Source organism: Coenobita brevimanus, chromosome 5 (assembly GCF_032717465.1).
Source record: "Coenobita brevimanus isolate Jiangsu-jjx chromosome 5, ASM3271746v2, whole genome shotgun sequence".
NCBI lineage: Eukaryota > Metazoa > Arthropoda > Malacostraca > Decapoda > Coenobitidae > Coenobita > Coenobita brevimanus.
Window position 1 is genome coordinate 7,366,660 of NC_136958.1, and position 12,500 is coordinate 7,379,159.

Genomic DNA, 12,500 nt, shown 5'->3' on the forward strand with positions numbered 1-12,500 from the left:
AGCAGCAGCAGCAGCAGCAGTCCAGCAGCAGCAGCAGCAGCAGGAGGGGGTCCAGCAGCAGCAGCAGCAGCAGCAGCGGGGTCCAGCAGCAGCAGCAGCAGCAGCAGGGGGGGGTCCAGCAGCAGCAGCAGCAGCAGGGGGGGTCCAGCAGCAGCAGCAGCAGGGTGGGGGGTCCAGCAGCAGCAGCATCAGGGTGGTGGTCCAGCAGCAGCAGCATCAGGGGGGGGGTCCAGCAGCAGCAGCATCAGGGGGGTGGTCCAGCAGCAGCAGCATCAGGGGGGTGATCCAGCAGCAGCAGTATCAGGGGGGGGGGTCCAGCAGCAGCAGTATCAGGGAGGGGGGGTCCAGCAGGAGCAGTATCAGGGAGGGGGGGTCCAGCAGCAGCAGCAGGGGGGGGGTCCAGCAGCAGCAGCAGCAGGGGGGGGGTCCAGCAGCAGCAGGGGGGGGTCCAGCAGCAGCAGGGGGGGGGTCCAGCAGCAGCAGGGGGGGGTCCAGCAGCAGCAGGGGGGGGTCCAGCAGCAGCAGGGGGGGGTCCAGCAGCAGCAGGGGGGGGTCCAGCAGCAGCAGGGGGGGGTCCAGCAGCAGCAGGTGGGGAGGTCCAGCAGTAGCAGCAGCAGGGGGGGGTCCAGCAGCAGGAGCAGCAGGGGGGGGTCCAGCAGCAGGAGCAGCAGGGGGGGGTCCAGCAGCAGCAGCGGGGGGGTCCAGCAGCAGCAGCAGGGGGGGGGTCCAGCAGCAGCAGCAGGGGGAGGTCCAGCAGCAGCAGCAGGGGGGGGTCCAGCAGCAGCAGGGGGGTCCAGCAGCAGCAGCAGCAGCAGCAGGGGGGGGTCCAGCAGCAGCAGGGGGGGGTCCAGCAGCAGCAGGGGGGGGTCCAGCAGCAGCAGGGGGGGTCCAGCAGCAGCAGGGGGGGGTCCAGCAGCAGCAGCAGGGGGGGGTCCAGCAGCAGGGGGGGGTCCAGCAGCAGCAGCAGGGGGGGGGTCCAGCAGTAGCAGGGGGGGGTCCAGCAGTAGCAGGGGGGGTCCAGCAGCAGCAGGAGAGGGTCCAGCAGCAGCAGGAGGGGGGGTCCAGCAGCAGCAGGAGGGGGGGTCCAGCAGCAGCAGGGGGTGGGTCCAGCAGCAGCAGGGGGGGGTCCAGCAGCAGCAGCAGGGGGTCCAGCAGCAGCAGCAGCGGCAGCAGGCCCAGCATCAGTGGTGGTGGAAGGCCCAGTAGCAGCAGTCCTAGGTTCATGAGAAACTTGATCCTCTTCAACTGCTGGCAGTTCACAGTCCTCCTTTCTTGTGATTGTTTGTGCTGACTCTTGTAAATGTTTTTACAGCTCCATGTAGTGTCCAGAGAGAAGGAAATATGCTTGGTTTTCTTTTCTATAAAGTTCAGAAAATTTCAGTTGTGTAAATGTTACATATAATCATTCTTTCTATAAATTTTTCTTATAGACAGTTGTTTGGTTATATACCTCATTTTCTCTAAGTTATTCTTCATAGTCATTAAATCTTATGGACTATAAACAATTCTTTCAGATTTTTTTTTTTTTTTGCTAAATTAATTCATTCATGAAAAAAAAAAAAAGATAATTGCTGTAGCTACAAATACAAACTATACACACCGATATAGCACATATTTCCAGGCAGAGATAGCATATGGTATGTTCTTCAAGCACTTTAGAGGAATATAAATTAAATGCTTGCTGTATTTAGTGCATGTAAATTATATTATAACAATGTAAACATACAAAAGTTGATACAGTATACTGTAATGTTAATTTTGTCACTGTATGCATGTACTGTATAATGCAATAAACCCTCACTATACTGAACCTCATAAACCCAAGCTTTGACTACACTGACCTCTGAACCTACCAAATAACCACAAGTATATCAGAGATAACTTTATCAAGGTGATGCAGTTGCCATTCAGAATGAAAAATTATATATATATATATATATATATATATATATATATATATATATATATATATATATATATATATATATATATATATATATATATTTTTTTGTTTCTTATTGGCTGTATCAAAGGACACAGTATAAACCCATACAAAATTTAAATAATATTATGAACTTGCATGACTATGTTGGGTATCCACCAGAGGATATATAATATAAATCAAACCTGGTGTTAGTACTGTTCCCCTTCCACCCCATTTAATATCAACTGCCATATACAGTACCAAATGATCGACTGCATCAACTTATTAGCTGTGTTGAGTTACCAGGTATATCTTTAGCCTTTTCCCCCCTAATTAGTTTGATATATTGAGGGTTTACTGTAATTAACACACACTACACTGCTGTAAGGAATTATAGCATATTTGCTCTCATCTAACAAACATCTGCAACCCATTTTCAGCATAGTTGATGGCCAGGTGGAGTAAGATTGGAGGGTAAATTTGGGTAGTAATCAAGGAGACTCATTCTCACTTCATAGCAAGGATTCACTGAATTTCACACTACCATGCCAGTACTGTATTCGAGTTCTGGGAGCAGCCTAGTTTCGTCAAATGAAAACAAACCAACTATAGTTCCGTAGTACAGGTATTCTCTAACTGCTAAATTAATACAAGAATATAATCTGGCACTTAAAACTAAGCATATCGTACATGGTAGTAACAGATTTGTCAGATTCTACATTCAGAAATGCTCTAATAAAAATATTTATCACAAACACCACTCCATTATCTATATACAGTACAAAGATCTGTGAATAAGATATTATGAAACTATTATAGTACAGCATTACAACAATTACAGGTATTACCTAGCATTAATATACCAAACCCTAATATATATATATATATATATATATGGTATATACTTGTGCATTGCAGATATATAAATATAATATTAGGGTACATGTTTAACAAAAAATTAGGAGTCTTGGGTAAAATAAGTATTGTTGACCATATAACCAAACCATACGTGCTCCCTACGTGTCAGCAAGCGGGTTGGTGGAGGTTTGGTGGAGGGTTAGTGCCCCTCCCCGTAAAACAAATAACTCAGAGTCAAATGACCACCCCTTATGGGATTATGGCATCTGGCAATAGATAGATAGATAGATAGATTCCTTAAAGCTGTTTATGTTGAAACACTAGTACTAACAGACTTTGATTCTTAAATTTCTGACAACTAGTGCAGTTCATCAGCAACTCTCTCAGTATGAACACAGTATAGTGACATGTATAGGTGTATGGTATGTAGGAGGGCTACTGGGCCTTGGGAGCAGGCTGTTAAGCCTATGCCCAGAGTCAGACACATAAAAAAAAAAAAAAGTATTTACATTACACATCTTAGCATCATAATCCTATTTTTAGTGTTGCAGTATATTTAGCACCCAAGAACACAATTTTAACAATATTCTTACTGTTACCAGATAAGCTTATTGAGTGTAAGACAACTCTTTGGTAGTGAAGAAGTTACTGAAGGCTATATATTGCTCATAGTTCAAAAAGTCTAGTCTTAGATGATTCAAACCCTGGAGATGGCAAGAATAAAATACAGTAATGTAATTACATAGTACAGTTTATACGGTTATACAGTACAAACTCCCAAATCCAAACATCCCCTTTCCAAAAACCTCCACTTCCTGATATTTTTTCATGCTGTAGAGGGGTGTTGATATGTCCTCACACAATCAAAACATATCTGCTGTTCTTTTGTAGATGTGTATATGAGCAGATAAATGACTAATGTAAAGTACTCCAGTGTATTCATTGTTCACAGTCCTCTGCTCTGGACTACTTGTTTTATGATTTTCTCAGTTATAAGACTCCAGTTTCCAAAATACCCTCTTTTATGTCAAGTGTTTGGAACCAAGTATTTCAGATCCAAGAGTTTCTACTGAAATGTCATGAGAAAATTAAAAGATAGTTGTACTGTTGCCCTGACTGAAGAAGAGAAATAATGAATTACTTAAATTATTTAGGGCACAGTTTTAAGAATTTTGGAAGGCGATAAACTCAGAAATCATTTAAAATGATTAACTTGTGGAATAAAATGACCTATGGTATTTTATTTCTGCAGATCTGCTACTTCAAAATGTTTTTATTCAGCATATGAAAGGCCTCTCCCCTTTTGAACAGGTTAGCCAAAACCATAACTAACCCCCAGGTTTGAAAAATCTCTCCCAAGCTTAATTAAAGTATCTCAAAGAAGCAAGACATAAGAAAATACAGTAACTGAACTAATACAGTAAATGAATTAAAACTTAATACAGCTATCATATTTTTTACAACAATTGTCACAGTATTGTATAGGAATTTACCCTCAGTATTCAGGAGACTGATCTCATATTACTAGCCTTACTGTTATTACTGTTGTCACTGTTGCAGGTATGGTTGTCATTTTGGGATTGGAGCTGTGGATTCCTTGTTCCGAGAGCTTGTGCACATTGGGATAATGATTTCTGATCTTGCGGGATGTTACAAGTACACTGAAGGTTGGTGAGCTGAAGATGTTGCTGCTACAGTTAGTGGGTGACTGGGGGGGTCAGCTCAAAATTTGTGAGAGGCTGTAAGTAGGATGGAAGGGGTTAAGGAATAGGGAAAGATGAAAGACAGAATAAAGGGTAAAGCAAAGGAGGAGAGAAGGGAGGGATAAATTTGGACAGTAAAGAAATTAAAACAAGGCACGGAAGTAAGTGGTAAGATAAATGAAGTATTGAATGGAGACAGAGGCAGAAAGAAGCAAGGAAAGTTAGAGGGGTGGGGATTTGAAGGAAGGAAGAAGCAGTGGAACCAGATTATGGGCCAAAGAGGTAAGAAGAGCAAATAAGGAAGATAAGAGATGATAGAGTTGAAGAGAGGAAGGTATTGCAAATCAGGAAAAATGGGAAGAAGTAGGGGAGTTGGAAAGGAGAGGAAAGAGGATGCGGGGGGGAAAGGATGAATTGTAGAGGGAAGGGGGAAGGGAAAAAAGAAAATACACATATTAGAAGAGTATAACAGAGTGCCTTATTATGTATTATACTGTTCAATAAACCTAACATCTGTTTTTAATATATGGAAGCATCGCTGATTATGAGTACATTCAATTTGTTGTATCTTTATAAAGTTAAAGAACTTTGGATTACTGTATATCTCAGCCTGCACATCCACTGAAAAGGAGGGCATTATAAGAAATTGAACAATTTTTGATGAAATGCTTGTTGTTTGGATACTAGAAAAATGGGTGTTAGTAAGTGTACAAGATGTACATGCAGAAGAAACTGATATTAGTGAGGTATGCATAGATAACTAACAAAACAGCTAAATTAATAAGTGTATGAACGAGTTGCTAAAAAAGATAGGAAGACAAAGCTACAAAGTTTGAAGTGAATGAAGAGGGCATATATAAAATTGTAAGAGGGAGGAGAGAATGTCCCAAGCACAGGGTAAAATGTAAGACAGTGATGTAATAGACACAGACACACAAAGGCACAGGCACACGCATGTACATGTACATGCACAGGCACACACATGCATACACATGCATGCACACACATGCACACACATGCATGCACATGCACGCACACACACACACACACATTCATCTCCAGCATTTTTCAGGAATTAATTTAGTTTTGTGCAAGTTTTGCCTTCATGTCATCTTGTCATCTTTAGTGTTCCCCACCATCTTCAGTCACATTAAAATGCAGAGAATTATTTATTGGCCTTCTAGTGTTTAGTGCTTCTTTAACCAAGCACTGTAGTCCTTTCTGGGACATAGATAAGACTGCCTTATTACCTAATTGCTGTGGCAGAAATGAAAATCACATATTGAAAAACACTGACCATGTACTCAGCACTGCTAGGATTCCTCCTATTTTCCCATCACTGTATGTATGTCTCTGAACTGTAAGATACGTTGGTGGGGAATGCACCTGCATCATGATGTCATCCATTTTAAAGTGATCCATCATAGCTGCTTCTTCCTTACCTGTTCAGATTCTATTCCTGTTTTGTATTGTCTGTAAATCAGTAGCCCATGAGGACATCTGCAGCTTTAGTTCTCAGTGCATTTTTTTTTTTTTTTTTTTTTTTCCACCTTAGCCTGAGTGGTTGAGAAGTTAGGTTTTTGTGTTTCTTTGAGGAGGGCACTCCCTTCGGTTTTCTTTCACCCCTTTTCTTTTCCTTTGTCTGCTTCTTTGCAAAGCATATGAAGGGTTGTGATTGCTCCTTGTATTTGGCCCTTTCCTCCTGTGTCTGTGTTTTTCTTCCTTTGGACTGGCTGCACTAACATGTTCCTTATTCTTTTGCCTTGGCAGCATGTAGCCATTATCATTATTTTCATTTTCCTTTTGTTCTTTATTACAGTATATTTATTTGGAGGTATGTTGTTTCATGGGTGTGTATTGCTTTGCCTTTATTATTTCCATTATACTATTGTACATTGTAAGTGCTCTTTACTTTCTTGTTTTACAAGTATTTAACTTGAAGGGAGGATGGAGAGCCATTTTTGGGCTGTATTCCCTCTTCCTCCCATCCATTCAAGACACCCACATGTATTTCTCTTGGCATTTCACCTTCTGAACTGCACATTGCTGGTTTTGTTTTGCTGGGGTTTGTCTTGGTGGGGCTACATCATCTGACACTTCATTGTTTTTGAAGGGCCAACATCCTGCAAGACTGATGTCACATCACATTGATGTGCATCTTTTCCCCCGTCAATATGCCACATAAAAAACTTGGACCCTATATACCGTGCTTTATCAGATGACTTCTTGTGGAGTCCTTCACCCACGGGGATGACTCCACATCATTCTTAGGTTGTCTGTCGTCTGGTTACATGATATGCTGCTAGAGATGCTGCTCATCTTATTGGACCCCCTGACCTGAATGTCTGATCTCCCTTGTGGATGCCAAACCCTGTTTTAGGGTCTTTGGAGGATGCCTTACCAGTCTTCATGGCTCCCCTCATACCTACAGCTGAGCACCGAGATTCTTAACCAGTGCCACTATAATGCTGTTTTCATATCACTTCCAGTGCAGGCCACATCTGACATAATCCTCCCTGGAAATACCTGCATTTGATCCTCTGCTTAGGATTTCTGGAATGGAATTGCAAGCAGATGCCATCTCCCAATTTCAGGACAGTGAAGAATGTCTAGCCGATCTTAATGGTTCCCCCCTGTACATAAAGGATGAGTACCTTGGGATCCCCAACCATCATCATGGAACAGCCATCTAGATAAGATATCAGAAGGCAGCCTGTAAGATATTTTTCTAGTTTTATTCCTTTATTGGGCAAGTGATGAGTTAGGTACTGTGCTCTGGCTAATATCAGGTGATTTTATTCAGCTGAGGACAAATGCTGCTAAGTAAAGGGTTAACGATCTCCTCTCTGCCCCTAGAATGAGTTATGTTGGGATTCCCAAATAACACCAATAGCCATCTAGGTCAGATGCCTGGAAATTGAGTGTAGAACATCTTTTGAGGCTTATGAACACCTACTAGCACCTGTGGATGGGACCTTTAAGGCAGTCACAAGTAGGTACAAACCCACGTGCTAGTATCACCGTGCAATGCATTTCCCGAGGATGATGGGCACCAGTTTTGTGGCTGTAAGGGATTCTCTGATGTTCTTACAGTATAAATACCTTTGGATCCTTGACCTGTGCAACCATGACACCGGTAGCCATTTAATCAGATGCCAGAAGGCTGACTACAGGACATAAATTGAGACTTGTGAGCAGCAACTCTGTGTCCCACACTCATCATGCTGTGACAGGGTGTATCACCTTCGATTGATTGATTGATTCCTTCTATTCAAATCCCCAAGGAGGATAATGGCTGGGGCAGCTGGGGAACAATTTCATTAATGCCTTCTCAAAGAACGACAGTATTTGGTGCAAGACTGTGTACCTTCAGGTGCAGCAGAATTGCCATTACCTGCAGGAAGAATGATGTGAAAGGCACATCAGAATAGCAATGTGGCACAGCCACCTCGACGACCACCTGTAAGGTGTGGGGGGTGAGAATATACCAGCATATCCCCTGGGTGAGGAAAATATCTAGTCCCCCAACAGTCTCCTGCAGAGTGATAGAGACTGGATGGGTCTCATTGAAGAGCAATTGAAGCTCCTTCTAGTTACCTCTTAGACCTTTACAGTTCCAGTGTAGGATCAGGAAGCTTTGTGTTAGGTTTGAAGCCAGTATTTGTGGCAGCCCCATTCTTCACTAGATGGAGGACCCTCTGTTGGAACCACAGTTGGTGGGTGTCAGTGGTGACCCAAAGGTCCGAATAGTTGGCTTGTTTTTTGCTGATGAGGTTTGCAAAGCATCAGCATGCTGCTGCTTCCTCATTTTCTCACTCCCAACAAGCTGCCACCTACCATCAGCAGGTGACAAAACAGAGGTGTCTTGTGGTGGTGCCATCAGTCTAGGCTTGGTAGCCTGCACAGTAGTAGCCCTAACAGAGGCAACCACATTATTATGGTGAGCCGCAAACTTGTCATGAACGACAGGAGCAGCCCCCTCACTTCTAAGGCCAGGCTTGAAGGACACATATGGTGGCAGCATGTGTCAGGCTGTTGACGTCCCTGCCTGGGCTGTGAATGCAACCTTAACGCCGTGTGCAGGGATGCATGGAAGTGGGGAGGCAGCCCCACTCGTGGGTGATCTTCCCGTGGAGAAGGCACCGTCTCCCCCAGTTGCTGCCATCACAGAGGCTTCCCCTGACTGGGTTGCCTGCAGTGAGTGAGTGCTTTGAGAGGCAGGTGGAGCAACAGAATTTGTTCTGTTGCACTGCTGTGCTTCCTGGCAACATTGCGCTGTTGAGGCAAAGGTGGGCTTTGAGCCGATGAACAGCTTCCTGACTTTGTCTTTTGCCTCTGGAAATATGAAAACCATTCTTGGGTTTGGACTGATAGGACCTCATTCTGAAATCTGTAACGGTCACACTGGGTTGATGAAGTTGGATGAGCACCAAGGCAGTTAACGCAAGAGGGTGAGTTCAGGCAATCAATCTCACCACAGTACTCATCACCACAGTTGACATGCACCTGTAGGAGACCCTACAATTTTCTACAACAGGTTCGACTGAGATGCCCAAACCTCTGGCAATGGAAATACCACCTCGGCCTTGGCACGTAAGTCTTAACCCGAAGATGGAAGAAATCTGCATCGAAGGCATTGAGCAATGCCAGTCAGTCAAGTGTCAAATCAAAGATGGTGTGTCTGTCAACATTCCATTTACCTTCTTGATTCTTTCAACTTTCACAACTCCCTGGTTTGCCAACCCCTCCAGGAGGTCCACTTCTGAGTATCCAAGGAAATCCTTGGAGAAGGCTACTCCCCAGGTCTAGTTCAGACTAGAATGATGGGTGGCCACCACTTCTTTGGAAGTGAAATCTTTGATGGTGTGAATGCGAGAACTTTCATTGTCATCCCCAGCTTAACAAGGAGAGACTTATCTGCCTGTAGAACAACCTCTGCAGATGGCCCACAAGCCTTGACCAAGTTATAGGTTTCTAAAAGAAGTACTGTACCATCAGCCAGCTTCAAGACAAGGAGTTTCTCTGTCACCTGGCACCAAGACAGCAGGAATTGTCTGTGTGGTAGGACTGAAAATTTTCTTAAAGGGGTTGGTGCTCTTCTTTGAGAACTCTTTCTCTTATCCTTACTTCCAGTAGCGTGATATGGTTCAAGTTTTACTGCACCTGACACATTGGCATGAAATGTCCTGCAAGCACTCCATAACCCCTGGAGCCTGGGGAAGGACTGGCATCTCCTGGGATAGGGAGAGGATCCAATAAATTTGAAAGTTCGTCAACAGGATATTTAGAACCCTGTTAGTGGCTGGGGTTGCCAGAAGAAATGTCACCAGTAACTCATGGACCTGGTGAAACGGGACACAAGAATCAATTTAAGGGGGGATTCTGCCATATAAGAAATTTCACACCCCCATCACTCCACTCACTGTGAAGCCCAGTTGAGGGAGACAAAGCAACAGATCATTGAACACCTGACAACCCCAGGGGGAGTGGAAGAGCATAGGCTATGTGGGTATCTACCGCAGACAGACGGTGGCTATGGACCAGTAGAGTGCCAGGCCGTGTTGCATTCACTTGACCTTAGTCAAAGAACAACCAGCCAATTGCCTTGGTTGGGCCTTACCAAGCTGGATCTAGCCAGGCAAGTCAACCAAAGAGGCATATTGCAAGCAGCAGTGCACATTGTGTGGCATCACTCATACACCAAATAAGTTGCTGCTTTAGCATCGTGGGATGCCACAGACAGCAAACATGTTGGGGGGGAGTCTACATCCTTGGCCGAAGATGACATGGGCAGGGTTACGTCATCACCAACAGCTGGCCCCCTTTCTTAGTGTTAAGAGGGGAGCACTTGGTCCATGAGACTGATATACAGTAATTCCCAATGAAGCAGCTAGGCAGCCAAAATAGGGGACCATGCTTTAAGCCCCCCCGACCACTACAAGTAGCTCCCTTTCAATGTGGATCACCTCTGTTGTCATGGCTATTAACACTTTTTCCTTTAATCAGTGACATTATTGAGCTCCAGGATTTCCTCAGCCCTCCATTCTACATGCCTTCAAACCAGCCATAACAGTCTGCTATTTTAGGCTAACTTGACACGAACAGGAGATGAGTAGATGACTACATCATGGTTTTTCTTGACCCTGGATTTGATGCCCCCACTTATGTAAATAGATCCACATCAATCCATGATCTGGTTATATTTTAAGCACCCTGCACTGGAAATGGTTTCCTGGGTTACAAGGGCCATTAGATGTGTGACTTATTGTAGAGCCACCTGAAGTTGAAAGAAGAGTAATAAAAAGGGACAGGACGAATGAGGAGGAGGAGAGGGTAGACATAGAAATAGAATGATCAGGGTTGAAGAAAGAATTAGGCAGCACTACATGCTCAGCTCATAACTCTGATTTGGGTGAAAGTAATCTTGTGTTTAATGCCTCAAAAACTCAGTTCTTACATCTTTCAACCCATCAGAATCTTCCACAGGAGTATCCTTTAATTTTTAATAATATCCAGTTCAATCCTGCATCATCTTTAATCATATTTGGGGTTTCATTCTCTTGGGATTTATCTTGGAAAGATCATCATTACCTCTTGTAAAATCTGCTTCCAAGAGAGTAGATGTGCTACGCTGACTCTGTGCCTTCTTTACCTCTGTATAGTTGTTGACTTTATACACAGGTTTTATTTGCCCCTGCGTAAAGTACAACTCTTGTGTGTGGGGAAGACTCCCCACATACAGCTCATCTTAACAGTGTGGAGTCGAAGGCTTTTCATCTCATTAACTCTCTTCCTCTTATTGGCTTCCTTCAGCCTTTGCCTCTTTGCCACATCTGTATTTCTTTTCTGTTGCCACTTCAATAGTCATTGCTTCTCTGAATTGTCTGTCTGCATCCCTCCACCACTGCAGTGGGCACGTAGCATCTATCTAGCAACAAGCTCTCTTTTCTGTCCAACTCTCGAATGCAGGAATTAACCATTACTCCCAGTCCTTCATGTATGCAACAGGTCAACTCTGGAACTGTCTTCCTTTGTGTGTATTACCTGCTGCCTGTGACCTCCAGTTTCAAATGAAGTGTGTCCAGGCATTTCAATACTGAACAAATTAACAGATCTTGAATCTGTCTCCATTTTTTTTTTTTTTTTTTTTTTTTTTTTTTTTTTTTTTGAGGGAACAGTCTTGCAGGCTTCTGGCCTTTGGTTCCTTCTTCCTTGGAGGAAAAAAAAAATCAAATGAGTTTACCATGGTCACCACAACCTACCACCATCCATTATAAAGTACCAAACCATAATTATTCTATAACGATGTGATTTTCATTTGTCACAGCAGTAAAGTAATTGACACAAAACCATTTACTTTATCTTTGTCCCCCTTACCTAAACTGTCTCCATGTGTTTAAATCTCTTCACTCTCTTCTTTCACCCTCTGTACATCTTTGACTGTCACATCAACCTCATCCACCTTGCCACTTGTACACCCCCCACATCAATCTAGTTACACAGTTACACCCCTACATCAACCACACACATCTACCTACACTCCACATCAACCACACCCATTTACCTACACTCCCACATCTACTCTTAAGCAGAAGGGGGCTGAGGAGGCTTGAGTCCCTGCCCCCATTGGCCCTCATCCAGGATTTAAGAAAAATGGTCTAAATTATTTGTCAACTAATAATGTATTTATTTAACTTACTTCAGACTTCCAGCCTAGAGGATGGACATCACTTGTGTTCTATCCCTCTCAGTTGCACCATCTCATTCAGCTCCACCCCCTACAGAGATTCTAGATCTATCACCACCACGACCACCACCACATCACCCCATTAACACCTCCATGCGTGTCACACCCTGTTACCTCTGGTACTTCACTGGCCCATACTCATTTGCCACCTTATTATGTCATCTATCAACCTCTACCACCACATCATCCACTCCCTTGTACTGCTTCTATGCCAGCTGCATGCACCCACACTGCCTGTTCCAGCATACTAAGCTCTACTGTATCTCTA

At 43.9% G+C, this 12,500-nt stretch overlaps 1 protein-coding gene and 1 pseudogene across 5 annotated transcripts in view; one reads left to right on the forward strand and one right to left on the reverse strand.

The window, feature by feature from the left end:
• LOC145397640 (uncharacterized) overlaps positions 1-2,373 on the forward strand; it is a 27,027-nt pseudogene extending 24,654 nt beyond the window's left edge.
• Positions 2,374-4,243: 1,870 nt separating this feature from the next.
• LOC145397228 (aquaporin-7-like) overlaps positions 4,244-12,500 on the reverse strand; it is a 120,401-nt gene continuing 112,144 nt past the window's right edge. For 4 of the 5 annotated variants that reach the window (XR_013896899.1, XM_080270456.1, XM_080270448.1 and 1 more), the window contains one exon: positions 4,244-4,521. Coding sequence is in view for 2 of the 5 variants with exons in the window: in XM_080270427.1 (XP_080126553.1) it covers positions 4,480-4,521 (42 nt within the window). In the remaining 3 variants the exon portion in view is untranslated. The remainder of the gene's footprint in view (positions 4,522-12,500) is intronic. The other variant, XM_080270434.1, reaches the window with a different exon arrangement.